The sequence below is a fragment of the Malus domestica genome, chromosome 03 (assembly GCF_042453785.1).
Source record: "Malus domestica chromosome 03, GDT2T_hap1".
Classification (NCBI taxonomy): domain Eukaryota; kingdom Viridiplantae; phylum Streptophyta; class Magnoliopsida; order Rosales; family Rosaceae; genus Malus; species Malus domestica.
In genome coordinates, this window is record NC_091663.1 from 24,711,548 (window position 1) to 24,726,417 (window position 14,870).

The 14,870-nt window shown below is 36.7% G+C and overlaps 2 protein-coding genes across 5 annotated transcripts; both read left to right on the forward strand.

Moving 5' to 3' along the window:
* The first annotated feature begins 4,535 nt into the window (after positions 1-4,535).
* Positions 4,536-7,269, forward strand: LOC103407916 (two-pore potassium channel 1-like). Of its 2 annotated transcripts, none has more exons than XM_008346792.3 (5): positions 4,536-4,612; positions 4,759-4,918; positions 5,483-6,404; positions 6,521-6,722; positions 7,061-7,269. In XM_008346792.3, exons 3-4 carry the CDS (start codon positions 5,509-5,511, stop codon positions 6,681-6,683), a joined length of 1,059 nt encoding a protein of 352 aa, XP_008345014.2. In that variant the 5' UTR covers positions 4,536-4,612; positions 4,759-4,918; positions 5,483-5,508; the 3' UTR covers positions 6,684-6,722; positions 7,061-7,269. The 2 variants fall into 2 exon arrangements, with proteins under 2 accessions (XP_008345014.2, XP_008345013.2); XM_008346791.3 differs by having other exon boundaries at positions 6,521-6,707.
* A 2,562-nt stretch (positions 7,270-9,831) lies between these two features.
* LOC103427530 (two-pore potassium channel 1-like) lies at positions 9,832-14,627 on the forward strand. Of its 3 annotated transcripts, none has more exons than XM_008365590.4 (4): positions 10,895-11,227; positions 11,992-12,117; positions 12,737-13,661; positions 13,778-14,627. In XM_008365590.4, the coding sequence occupies exons 3-4, from the start codon at positions 12,763-12,765 to the stop codon at positions 13,938-13,940; spliced, it is 1,062 nt and encodes a 353-aa protein (XP_008363812.3). In that variant the 5' UTR covers positions 10,895-11,227; positions 11,992-12,117; positions 12,737-12,762; the 3' UTR covers positions 13,941-14,627. The 3 variants fall into 3 exon arrangements, with proteins under 3 accessions (XP_017184378.3, XP_008363812.3, XP_070675285.1); XM_070819184.1 differs by having other exon boundaries at positions 10,955-11,227; positions 11,771-12,117; XM_017328889.3 differs by lacking the exon at positions 11,992-12,117 and having other exon boundaries at positions 9,832-11,227.
* The last annotated feature ends 243 nt before the right edge of the window (positions 14,628-14,870 follow it).

The window sequence follows — 14,870 nt, forward strand, 5'->3', positions numbered from 1 at the left end:
GAACAGCACCACTGCTGGATAATTGGAAAGTCCCTGTGTGTCAACCTCTGTGCTCCGTGGCAAGGTAGACTAGCAAAAATGCCCAACCTTTACTCACATTCGAGAAAACACTCCCAACAAGATTGCTTGCTCCAAAATAGAAGAGGCACCGCCCTCCAAACCTCGAGAGCCAGACTCCCAACCGAATTACTTTCTCAAAAATCAAAGAGACACCGCTCTCCGAATTTCAAGAGCCAGACTCCCAGCAGGATTGCTTTCTCAAAAATCGAAGAGGCACCGTTCTCCGAATCTCGAGAGCCAGATCCCCGACAGGATCGCTTATTCGAAAACCGAAGAAGCATCGCTTTCTCAACTTCGAGAGCTAGATCTCCTTGGATAAAGCTTGTATGTAATCTTCACACGCAACATCAGCTTTCCAGATACCACATACCACTTTTCCAAAGTGCTCTGACAGAGTTAAAACACATGAAGCTGGAAGCTCCCACTACAGTGCTATGACCAAGAAGGGTAAAGGAATAGCATTACTACTTGTTGTTAGGGAGACTCCTATATATGACGACCTCCATCCTCAACAGATAGGCAGACCTGTAAAAATGCTCAACCCTTCCTCATATCTGAGAGGGCACTTCCAACGAAGCCTCTCGAAATACTCAGCTTTCTTTCCCCCCGATAATACCTCTGCAAAAAAGCTACACCAAAGCAAGAATATCTCATATCATCAGGGTTAAAAGCAAGAGTATCCCATATCATGTTTTTTCCTTGTCTTTTCCTTTGGCCTTATTCTTACCTGCAAGACAAGGAGAAAGAGAGCAATCAATCAGCATTTGGAATCAAGCTTCCAGTCAGGAACTGACTGCCTGGTACCCTTACCTGATTACTTACCTGGCATTGCTCTCAAGTACTCATCTTCAACATCTTATGCTTCCAGAGAAGATACCACATCTGCCTGAGGAATAGATAGGGCAAGTGCGAAGGATACAAGGAAGCATGTGGAGACAAGTGTAACAGAACACGTACCGATACTTCCACTACTTTGTCAACAGCAAAAGTATCTCATATCAACAGGGTCGAACGTACTCTAGATTTGATGGACTTATTTTGACCTTCAAATTCTTCAGTCGGCCTTATACTCTGTAGGTAACCAAAAAACCCTCCAGCCCAGTTCAAGAATAAGTATGTGGAAAGTTACTTCTTCAAAAGCAAAAGTATCTCATATCATCTCTTCTCCTTTTCTTCTCTTTATCCTTCATGCTGCCTGCAAGATAAGGAGAATGAGAACAATCAGCCAGAACTCGAAATTAAACTTCTGATCTGGGACTGATTGCTTAGAGCTCTGATTGCTTACCTTGTCTATCACCTCTTTCAGCAAATCCCCTAGCTCGGCGACTTAAGGGACTTCTACTACATGGTTTGTATCGCGCTTGACTAAGCCTGAAACTACAAGTAAGCTTTAAGTGAAATTGATACATTACCTTGTGCATCTCCACCAGTTAAAGATACCACCCCTGGACGGAGGAAGAGTACTTCCAGAGAAGATGCTACATCTACCTATAAGACAGATAAGGCAAGTGAAGACGATTCCACACTTCGGTACTTAGAAGTTTCGTGATTACTCAGCGGCTTGGATCTTGCAAGTCCCCAACCGAGAAGCTTCCCCTCCAACCAAGAGGCCAATCACAGAGCGACATATGTCGACATCAGAAGCTAATCATAGCGTGACACATGTCAACATCGGAAGCCAATCACAACACGACACGTGTCAATGTCAGAACAAGGCTAGAAACTCTCTTCTATAAAAGGAGATCATTCTCCCAAAATATTTCCTAATGTCATTTGTACTAAATCATTCACTTGTACCCACTAAAGGAAAGCTTGAACCTATGTACTTGTGTAAACCCTTCACAATAAATGAGAACTCCTCTACTCCGTGGACGTAGCCAATCTGGGTGAACCACGTACATCTTGTGTTTTCTCTCCTGTCTCTATCCTTTTACATACTTATCCACACTAATGACCGGAGCAATCTAGCGAAGGTCACAAACTTAATACTTTTTTTTGTACCAAAGTCCTCACTAATTTTGTGCATCAACAATCCTTAAGTCCTTACCTTTTTGTATTGGTAATTGATGAGTTAACAGGACATATTCAAGATGTTATTCCTTGGTGTATGCTTTTCGCAGACGATATAAGGTTAATAGATGAAACTCAGGAAGGGGTAAATGCGAAGCTTAACCTTTGGAGAGAAATGTTGGAATCTAAAGGTCTTCGCCTAAGCCGATCAAAGACAGAATATATGGAATACAAACGGGATGGATGAAGTGGAAGAGTGCATCCGGCGTGTTGTGTGACCGTCGTATATCACTGAAGCTCAAGGGAAAATTTTATAGGACGGCAATAAGGTCGGCGATGCTGTATGGCACAGAATGTTGGGCGGTGAAGCATCAACACGTACACAAAATGGGTGTAGCGGGGATGAGGATGCTTCATTGGAGGTGTGTGCTCATGAGAAAGGATAAGATTAGGAATGAGTGGGTTGGACATGTGCAAAAAAGGCCTACTGACGCTCCAGTTCGAAGATGTGACTACGAGACAGAGGTTCATGGCCGAAGGGGTAGAGGAAGACCTAGGAAAACTTTGGAAGAGACCCTAAGAAAAGACTTAGAGTACTTGGATCTAACAGAGGACATGACACAAAACCGAGCGCAATGGCATTCTAGGATTCACATAGCCAACCCCACTTAATAGGAAAAGGCTTTGTTGTTGTTGTTGTTGTTGTTGTTGTTGTTGTCTTGCAATTCTAGCAGTGATCATATTCAAAGATTCAACCATTCATCACCAAACTGGGATGCTGGAACCTGGAGTGGTATGAATGCATGTGTTTGAGATAAAATTGAATCTGAAAAATGGCTATCGCAGTTACAACGCTCTTCGGAGTTCCGTTGAGTTGCGAATTTAGATCGGCCATTCATGACCTACATATCAAATCTAGACAGTTTGAGTGACAGCAACTCCCATCTTTTGTGCATCATGTGAAAGAAGTCTTCTAAAAAACCCTCAATTAGTTGGGACTGGTAAATGTTACCAGTTCCTATAAGTTTAATTCGATGTTTGATTGTTTGATGATCACGGTTCAGAGATGGTTCTATTAGGGCATGTAAGGTCATCATTTGATCTGGAGTTAGGACCATTACCTCACAGCCTTCATCCCCCGGCCCGTTTTGGTGGCCATGTAGAATAGGTTATAGTAAATTAAAATGGATACAAGTCCAATCCGATGTTTGATGCGATTTAGTTCCATTATGGACTGGACATGGACTTTGGATCCAAGTATAATATAGAGGAGGACATACATAACTGATCATTACACACGGGTTACAAGTCCCTACGAGTTGTCTCTCACCTGTATCGCATTGGCACTTGGTCTTGGCCAGATCGAAGACAAGGTTCCTTTCCTCATCGTCTCCTCCTCTCTTTGAAGGACAGCCTCTTCTCTACCAAGTACCGACATCGATGCCTCGATCAAAACAAGTTTCATATCAAAACAAATCGAAATAGTTTTCTGAATAAAGTTTTGTTCAAAACTCTCCTCTGTCAGAACTCTAAGTCTGGCAGTAGTACTATAATTACCATCTATTTATACCCTTACTTGTACCTTTTTTTTAATTGAGGTAAGATCCGCATAGGTCTCATCTCTATTAGAGAAATATACAAATGGTATCATAAATAGATGGTAAGAAAAACATTTTTGGTTATAATTCAGTGTTCAAAAAATTACAATTGTGTTTCAATCTTAGTGTCCAAGGACTTATAGACATAAAATGTTCTATTATTGCAACCTAACAAGTCCGTATCAACATAAAATGTTACAATATTAAAAACAATAAAACATATGTTACTTTATTATTGAACAAAATCCGAAATTGAGTAGTAAGTACCCAATTATTATCGGAATAAACATGGAAAAAAATTAATTAAAAGTTAACAAAAAAGAATCAAATTACCTACATGGTGCTAACTGCCTTGCCGACAGTGGTAGTAATTGCTCAAACTTTGAGCTTTTATTTTCCGATTACGCAATGGTGGTGAAATCGGGTTTGAAGGAGGAAAACCACACAAAAATTATGTGCCCCACCACACACTTGTGTCGCAGCATCGTACACGTGGCACACGGATCAAACACAGCAAGGGATTTTGACTTTGGACTTTTGGATCTTGCATGATCCAAGCCATCTACTTCGACCAAACTCCGACCAAATCAGAATTATATTATGCTGTCTGTAAAGAAAGATTTTTGAATGTGACCAAAATAGACGGTAGTACACTACATGTTATTATTTATATAATAGATATATGTGTTAAAAAATTAATAACATAAAAAATAAAATATTTTATTATTTATATAAAAACATATAATGTACTACTCATGTTTCGGTTACAATAAAAAATTTATGGTATGTGAGAAGGCATATATGATGAACCTCCCGTTTGCCAAAAAGAGAACGCGCAGAGAACAAACAAAAGAAGAAGAATAATAAATTAAAATGAAAATAAGGAAAAGAATAACAGATTGCGCGGCCAATGATAAACTTATTGAAGGCATCCTTCTGTTATGGTGTCATTTCTATTCTCTTTTATTTGTGCGATGACGGTTAAATTACGTCAATATTTTATATTAATTTTTTTATAAACATAATAAAACAAAAGGTAATAAAAATATAAAATATTAACGTAACTTAATCGTGACCGTACAAATAAAAGATGATGTAAAGGGCACCGTAACATGAGGATAGACAATCTACCTCCAAACTTATTAATGAGAGGCAGCGACTGAGATATTCCAGACTTTTCCAAGAACTCTGAACTCATTCAACTGAGTTAGTCAGGAAAGCAAAATCCCGACACGCAATTCTGGTGACGGGTGAGTTTTCTGTTAAGTTGGTTGGTTGTTTTATTTCCAAGTTCTGATTCTATAAGAGAGAGAGAGAGAGAGAGAGAGATCTTTCTGTTAAGTTAGTTATTTCAGTTCATCTGGAAGCAATCCTTAGCTTTGATTAAGGTTATTTTCATTACTGCACTGCAATGTCTGGATTTGTATGTATGTATGTTTGTTTATATCAGTAGAGTAGTACACTCACTTAAAAAGCTTGATCCTTGATTGTGCATTCAAATCTGATATGAACAATATATAATCAAAGGAAACTAATGGTGAATTTTGGTTTATGGGTTCCATTTTTCTTTTCTGTTGCTTGTTTGTTTCTTGGTTTGATCTTCCATGGAGTTTTCGTTATCTTGATGAATCCACATTTCGGTATTTATACAACTTTTATGAAGATGAGGAATGAAGTTTACTGGCAATTGATGATTCCAACCTTAACTGTGTTGGTAAACAGTTGTGTAAGCTAATTGATTGAAGATCGAAACTTATATCGAGGTACATGTGTAACAAATTGGCTCAAGTGTCCAGCTGCTTATGCTTATGCAGGTTGTCTAGTTTGCTGAAGCATCGTAATGGGCTCGAAAGAGAGTGGATCCTTGGTTTCAGACCTAAAAGATCCTTTGTCTCAAAAAAATATAAACAATGCTCCAAAGGGTAGAAGAATTCGCCTTTGTAAAAGTGCTCCTCTTTCAAATTATGTAGGCTTCGAGACAGGCTTTGCCTCAGGTCCAAGTACCAAATCCTTTTTCAGAAAGATACACCCGAGTTTTCGTATTGTAGCTGCATTCTTGACTGTCTACTTAGGCTTAGGAACTGTATGTTTCTACCTCGTTGGGCACCAGCTCAAGGGAGAGAAGACAAATGGAGTTCTTGATGCTGTTTATTTCTGTGTTGTTACAATGACCACCGTAGGATATGGAGACCTTGTGCCAAACAGTGTTTTTTCAAAACTACTGGCTTGTGCTTTCGTCTTCTCAGGAATGGCTCTCGTCGGGATGACCTTGAGCAAAGCAGCTGACTATTTGATAGAGAAGCAGGAATTATTGCTCGTTAAAGCCTTACATATGAATCAAAAAGCTGGGCCTATTGAAATTCTTAAAGATATCGAGACCAACAATCTGAGGTACAAATGTATTGTGGTCTTTATCCTTCTTTTGCTACTCATAATTGGTGGCACAGTCTTCCTAGCTACTGTTGAGAAATTGAGCCTTGTGGATTCATTCTATTGCGTTTGTTGTACAATCACAACCCTGGGTTATGGAGATAAGAGCTTTTCGACTCAAGCAGGGCGTGCTTTTGCAGTATTCTGGATATTGACAGGTACCATTTGTTTAGCTCAGTTTTTCCTCTACGTAGCCGAGCTAAACGCCCAGAGCAGACAACGGGCGTTAGTAAAGTTGATTCTCACTCGTAGGATGACCAATGTAGATTTAGAGGCAGCTGATCTGGATGGCGATGGCGTTGTTGGGTATGTTAAACTTTTCTTCACAATTGCTTCTGTAGTATGAGCTTATTATTTCTGAATTCTTATCTCCTGATGGTTAACCAACAAATTTTGACACTCTGCCTCCATCCTTTACATAGGGCTGCTGAATTTGTCATATACAAGCTCAAAGAGATGGGGAAGATTAGCCAGGAAGATGTTAGACTTGTAATGGAGGAGTTTGAAGATCTTGATGTCGATCAGTCAGGAACGTTGTCAACGTCAGATATAATGCTTGCGCAACAACCTCAAATCGAGAAGTAACTCTGGCACTATGCTGGTGGCTTTGTAAGTTCGTGATATGTATGATTACTTATTCTTGCTGTGGTATGAATTTCTTAACTAGGCCATTTCACAAACACTCCCATATATCTCTTCCTATAAAGACTTGGTTAAAACGCTTGGATTGCTTCTGTGTATTTTGGAGATCATTGTTCAGTATCGTCCTACCTCGATGACAGTCACTGACAAAAAGAATTTTGGAAGAAAATCACGGTTTATGACTCCTAAAATCTTTACTTAAATGGAATATAGCGTACAAACAAATTTTGGTCCTTCTTTAGATTGACAAATGGGACTGCTTGGTTCCTGAATTCAAGAATTTCGCCTGATGTGGTTCAATCTGTTTTGTGTTACGACAGATTAAAGATTTGGAGGTTGTGCATACGCGACGAGGATGCAGTGTGGTGAGAGCACTGAAGGTGTGATGTACTGAGGCACTGTATAATGATCATATTACACACTGCCTAAGAAATCTACTTGTTAAATAGTTTATTAAATATAGATTATGAAAGCTACTGGTTAAATTATTGGGTACTTAACTACTTATACAAATGGATCTGCTTCTGCATTGATTTTTACTTAACATGAATTAAGACTCAATTATAACAGAGTTTATCCACTGAACCGAATGCATAGGAAGCAGGGCCGGCCATGAGGGTATGCAAAAGGTATCACCGTACACAGTGGCGGATCTAGGATTTTAACTTAGGGTGGTCCCAATATAAAAGCTCCAAAAATAAAAACAAGACGAAAATATCATTGAACAAATAAATGGCAAACTATAATTTTCATTCATAATCTTTGTGCTAAACAAGCTAGAAATACTAAATTTGTCCACGACGGGATCTCATACATTGAAAACATGCCATGATAGTTTCTTTGTCAATACAAGAAAAAACATATTTCTCAATGTAAACAACTAAGCTATCATTTAACCATTGATCCCTCATTCTGTTGCGGAGTGGACACTTTATGATATTCATGGCGGAAAATGCTCTCTCCATTGAAGCAGTTGCAACAGGTAAAACCAAAGCCAATTCAATAAGTAACCATTTTCTTAGCAAGATCACTAATGCTTTGCAACTGAGAAAAGTCACTTCTCAAACGCATAGAATGAATATAAATATCAAGTTGATCTTCAAGTGCCAATAGGTCTTTCTTCGTAAAATCTTGAGGGTACAATTGAGTAAGGCGAAGTAGCTTTTCTTTGTCAAAAGCTGCAAAAGAATCATTTGGACTCAAACTAGCCAAACAAATGAGCAATTCAGTACTTGTTTCATTGAAGCAATCATTTAACTCTGTAAGCTAGGAATCAATGACAACAAAAAATAGCTCCACTTTGTAATGATGATAGTTGGTCTTTTTGTGGGTATTACGGTGCGACCTCCCATGAGCTACATATGTCTCATCCATATTAATAACCTCAATATGATGTTGGACCGTCGCAAAAGGCCCTTTTTTTGAAGTGTATAATTACCCGTTCAATAAGCAAGTGAAGATTGTCATTGCTATAATGACTCTTCATAACTACATACGGAGGTATTTTGAACTTGATCGTCATTTTGATGACCCCAGGGACTTTTGTGAAGAGAGCGATATTAATCTAAAATATCCATAATATCCCGATATTTCCATCAAAATTTCCGTGTTTTTGGACTACCGATATTTCCGATATCATCGATATTTTAGACCTTGCTAAATCACTCATGTATCTTACCATGCAATGTATAAAGTGTAAAATATTGTTCTAATTCATTATATATAAATGATTATGGTGTGTTTAAACTTCTTTCATTAATTACTACATATTTTCTACACTCACAATGTTTGCCAACTCGCTATATAATCAACTTAAATCAGTTATATCTATCATGCAATGCATTTCCTTCCAATGTTTTGTGATAAACTAATGGATAATTGACTAAATAAACATCCTGCAAAGTTTCAATAAAAATTTCCAAGTTTTTCTTACAATTTCCGTGGTTTTTATTCAATTTTTATCTACATCGATAATATCCCAATATTTTCATTGAAATTTCCGTGTTTTTAGACTACCGATATTTCCGATATCATCGATATTTTATACCTTGGTGATGATGATGATGAAGAATACCAAAATTATCAAGTTGAAGGATCACATGAGATAGAGACATTAAGAAATAGAATAGCGGTAAGTTTGATGAATGCATCTAATTAGACTACCTTCAAGTACATTAACAATATTGTACAAATGAATCCTAGCTATTTAGTCTAAAATATTTCAATTGAAGTAGTTTGTCATACTAATTAATATTTAAGATAAAGTTTATAAATATTTTTCTTTTAAAAATAAAGTATATTTAATAATTCACCTTTATTTGTTAAGAAAATTAAATCATAGCACAACTAGTATTATACCATTTTTGGTCATTTCATATAGTCACATCTGTTTTACATAAAAGTTTACCAAACACTATCATACTGTTTTTATTTTTTTCCAAAAGCACTTTTACAAAAAAATTTACCAAACACTTTGCTGCTTTATTTTACAACCACTTATTCTCACAGCACAGCAGAAACAATTTTTTTGCAAAGCACAGCAATACCAAAGCACAGCAATACTAAAAGGTTTTTTTAGCTAAAATGGTCTATGAGATTTGCATAACTCTTCAATTTGGTCCCTGAGATTTGAAATCGATATAATTGGTTCCTTAGTTTGTCCACCATCAATCATTTTGGTCATTCTGTGAAAAATATCTGTTAAATCAGGATAAAATGACAAAGATACCCTTAATTTTTGTCAAATCGTTTTGGCCTATTGTTTATTAAAGTAAGGGCATTTTTGTTATTTTAATCCTTATTTAACATAATTTTTCACTAAATGACTAAAATGATTGATCATGGACAATGTCAGGGACCGCTTTTATTGATTTCAAATATCATGAATCAAAGTGAGGAGTTATGCAAATATCATAAATCATTTTGGCTAAAAAGCTTTACTAAAATATAACAAAAAATATTTAAAAAAAAAATTAATGCACTCTGTCCAATTCAGTTTGGACCGGATTTTAAAAATGAAAACCAAGAACCAAATCAGTTGAGATTTGTACAGTCCAATTTTCGTTTGGGTTTGACAGGTTTTGGCCAACAGTTTTTTTTTTAATTTTTTTTTTCTTTTTCCGGTTTTATGGCACTCGATTTGGTTTAGTTTTTCGTTCACTTGTTTCTCTGCCCACAACTTGTTTTTGTTGTCCATAACTCCGAAATTGTTTTTTTTTTCTCAAATTCTTATGTCTTAAACTTTTAGTCCGAGATTATTAAATAATTATTTTAGCCTAATTTTTTTTGGTAACTTTTTGAATATAAAATTTATGTAGATTATCTGAAGTTATTTTATGAACATTTTAATCCAAAAAATTTAAATTCCGATAAGTAATTAAAAATCATACAGATACATAAGTGTTTATAAAGTTTTAAGTAAAATTTGATTTAAATAATTTTAGACGTTAAATTTAATTTTGGATTTTCAAATCTTTTTTTTTACCATTAGATTTGATCTCATTTGATCACAACTGTTAGATTATAAGTAAAAAAAAATGTTTGAAATATAACAATTTAGCCAGACTTAAATCCTTAGGAAATCTAGCCCAAATATGTATTTTCTCCATGTGGCTTATTTTAGCCCAATAGTTAGAGATAATTTGGAAGGGGTTTTAAAGCTTATATTTTAAGATTTGTCCTATGGATTGGATATGCCTAAGAATGCTAAAGAAATCTTAGAAAATTAGAAAAAGTAAAATGAGAAAGTTGGAAAGAAGTTTGTTTCCTCTCAACGAAAGAAGAGTCCCTTGTTTTTTAGGAAAACTAATGAAAAGGGCTTGAAAACTTTGAGTTTTAATGATAACGACAAAATAAAGGGTAAAGTGAATAATACATGATTGACTTTTTAGTGTAAAAATATGATTTTTCGTTAAAGTGAACAGTACCGGATGCTTTTCATTAAAGTTTCCTTGTTTTTTGTGTAGCAGGTCAACTTGAATGAAACAAATTTATAATCACGTTACGTTCTGCTTCGATAATGTCATGCTATGTGGAAATTACATACACTAATGCCCTGCGACAAAAAACACTGTTCATAAGCACAGTGAATTGGCGAAATATCCTTAATTTACTGTACACTTCCCATCTTATTTTCCTCATTTGTACAGTTAAATGACGAAAAAGGCCTTGGCTCTTTACTTGCTTTTTTCAACTCTTTCGAGTTTCAACTAGTCATTGAAGGGACTCTTAACACTTCACCCAGCTCACCGCCTAGCTTTTCCACCGCTTCACCCTGAACACCGCCACCACTGATTCCTCCAAATCCATGATTTCGCAGAATCGCACCACATAACCAGTCAACAACGCAGAGCTCTCTTCGTCCACGGCAACTCATCGGTCCACCTCAACGCCGCGTGCGCAACAACTAGCACAATCCCAACCAGCAGCGGCACCCAAACATTCACCGTCACCTGGGAAGAACAGCAGTAGAACCCATTTTGCTAAAGGTAAGCAATATATCCTAATTTAGAATTCAAAAGTTCTTTACAAAAGCAGTTTATCTTCTCAAACACAAAGGAAATTGGCAATATATACGGTATAAAAAATTCTGAAAAAATCTGAACAAGAAATTTAGGTCCGAGTATTAAGGATTGTTTTTGGTTGTGAAAAAGTTTGATTGAAAGAGTCCCGTCAAAAAGAGGTGAAACGCTGCTCAATTATTATTAGGTGCCGTTATTCAACTTTGTCTCTTTTTTGAGATATGATTCATATTTTCTGTAAAATGTAAAATAATTCGGACCAGCAATTTTACATTTGAACACTAATTATAACCAATACACATAAAGTTTAATTACCAAGAACTACAAATATAAAAAAAAAAAATCAGATGATAATTTAAATGCTGAATATAATAAACTCATTGACTCCATAAGTGATTTATTCAACATTATAGATGAATAATAAATATCATGTAGATTCAGTTGCTTTCATTTTTTTTTGAATAATTTAAAAATGAGTGTTAAATTTTGGTTACGGTTTCAAACCCGCAGCGGAGCGTGGGCTTCTTTGCTAGTGTTTTCTACATAACATGATATTATTAGAGCCGAACACTGCTTGCCGTATATTGTTCCATAGAGTCCTTGTGAGGAGGTCATTACTCATTCTGAACAAAACAAAAATAATAATAAAAAATAAGGTCATCAAACATAGGAAGGTTTTTTGACTTTGGACGTTTGGATCTTGCATGATCCATCTACTTCGACCAAACCAGAATTATGCTGTTTGAAAGATTAGGCGGCCAATGACAAAATTATCAATGGGAGTCCAGCGACTGAGATATTCCAGACTTTTCCAAGAACTCCGAACTCACACAACTGACATATTATGTTGGTGACTGGTGAGTTTTCTGTTAAGTTGGTTGTTTTATTTCCATGTTCTGAATCTGGAGAGAGATCTTTCTGTAAAGTTAGTTATTTCAGTTAATTGGAAGCAATCCTTAGCTTTGATGAAGGTTATTTTCATTTTACTGCACTTTAATGTCTGAATTTGTTTGTTTGTATGTTTGTTTATAACTTTATATCAGCGGAGTAGTACACTCCGTTTGAAAGCTTGATCCTTCATTGTGCATTCAAATCTAATTTGAATAATATAATCAAAGAAAATTAAAGGTGAATTTGGGTTTATCGGTTTCATTTTTCTTTTTCTTGGTAGTTATTTAAAATTTAGTTATTGAAATCAATCAAGTTACTCTGTCAAAATTTCTTGATTTGATCTTTCCATGGAGTTTGGAAAAGGATTATTTTGATAACTTGATGAATCTATATTTGGGTATTTATAGAACTTTTATGAAGATGAGAAATGAAGTTTACTGGCACTTGATGATTCCAATCTTTGGTAAATAATTTTGTAAGCTAATTGATTGAAGATTGAAACTTAGAAGCTCAAAAAAATGTTGTTGAATTGAGGTACATCTGTAACAAATTGGCTGAAGTGTCTAGCTGCTTATGCCTATGCAGGTCATCTAGTTTGCTGAAGCATCCTCATGGGATCGAATGAGAGGGGATCCTTACTTTCAGGACTAACAGATCCTTTGTCTCAAACAAATAAAAACAATGCTCCAAAGGGCAGGAGAATTCGTCGTTGTAGAAGTGCTCCTGTTTCAGATTATGTAGCCTTAGAGACAGGCTTACCCTCAGGTCCACAAACCGATCAGTCCTTTTTCAGAAATATACACCCGAGTTTTCGCATTGTAGCTGCATTCTTGACTGTCTACCTAGGCTTAGGAACTGTATGTTTCTACCTAGTCAGGAACCAGCTAAAGGGAGAGAAGACAAATGGAGTTCTTGATGCTGTTTATTTCTGTATTGTGACAATGACCACTGTCGGATATGGAGACCTTGTGCCAAACAGCGTTCTTTCAAAACTAGTGGCTTGTGCTTTCGTCTTCTCAGGAATGGCTCTCGTCGTAATGATCTTGGGCAAAGCAGCTGACTATTTGGTAGAGAAGCAGGAATTATTGCTCGTTAAAGCCCTACATACGAGTAAAAAAGTTGGGCATATTGAAATTCTTAAAGATATTGAGACAAACAGTCCGAGGTACAAATGTATTGTGGTCTTTATCCTTCTTTTGCTACTCATAATTGGTGGCACAATCTTCCTAGCTACTGTTGAGAAATTGAGCCTTGTGGATTCATTCTATTGCGTTTGTTGTACCATCACAACCCTGGGTTATGGAGATAAGAGCTTTTCGTCTCAAGCAGGGCGTGCTTTTGCAGTATTCTGGATATTGACAGGTACCATTTGTTTAGCTCAGTTTTTCCTCTACGTTGCCGAGCTAAACGCCCAGAGCAGACAACGGGCGTTAGTAAAGTTGGTTCTCACTCGTAGGGTGACCAATGTAGATTTAGAGGCAGCTGATCTGGATGACGATGGCATTGTTGGGTATGTTAAACTTTTCTTCACAATTGCTACTGTAGTATGAGCTTATTATTTCTGAATTCTTATCTGCTGATGGTTAACTAACAAATTTCTCCACTCTTCCTCCTTTCTTTACATAGGGCTGCTGAATTTGTCATATACAAGCTCAAAGAGATGGGGAAGATTAGCCAGGAAGATGTTAGACTTGTAATGGAGGAGTTTGAAGATCTTGATGTTGATCAGTCAGGAACGTTGTCAACATCAGATATAATGCTTGCGCAACAACCTCAAATCAAGAAGTAACTCTGGCACTATGCTGGTGGCTTTGTAAGTTCGTGATATGTATGATTACTTATTCTTGCTGTGGTATAAATTTCTTTACTAGGCCATATCACAAACACCCCCGTATATCTTTTCCTATAAAGACTTGGTTAAAACGCTTGGATTGCTTCTATGTATTTTAGAGATCATTGTTCAGTACCGTTCTACCTCCGATGTCTGTCTCATTTACTGGGCTAATACAGTTTGTGTAATTAAATTGCACGATGACAGTCACTGACAAAAAGAATTTTGGAAGAAAGTCACGATTCATGACTCCTAAAATCTTTACTCAAATGGAGATATAGCGTACAAACAAATTTTGGTCCTTCGTTAGATTGACAAATGCGACTGCTTAGTTCCTTCAAGAATTTCGCCAGATGTGGTTCAGTCTGTTTTGTATTACGACAGATTTGAAGGTTGTGCATATGCGACGAGGGTGCAGTGTGGTGAGGGCCAGTGAAAGCACACAAGGTTTGATGTACTGAGGCAGTGTATAATGATCATAGTGGGAATGTGTACATTTGTGTGTTAGCATGTAGACATATTTATCTTCTGTTTTGCTTTAGTAAGACGCTTCTTTTGTGTACACTATTTGGAGAGAGACTTAATCATACGCCAGTGTGGAATCTCAAACAAATAAACGTATGATATCCCGTTATTCGTTTAGAATATTACGGTGGTGGTGTACCGGGGGTGTAAGTCCGTCCTCCATTTTTAGGGTTCTTTGAGTTGTGCCAGGTGGTAGCCTTTCTGTGATCTGACCTTTCAAGTCATTGATTGAGCATGGCCTAGAAAGAAAGCAATCCAGGTTTGCATTGTGATTCTGTGGATTAGATCTGAGCCCAGCAAAAGCAGTGCTTCTAATGTCAAAAACTGAAATGATTGTGGGGCCACCACCATGTAATCCCTACA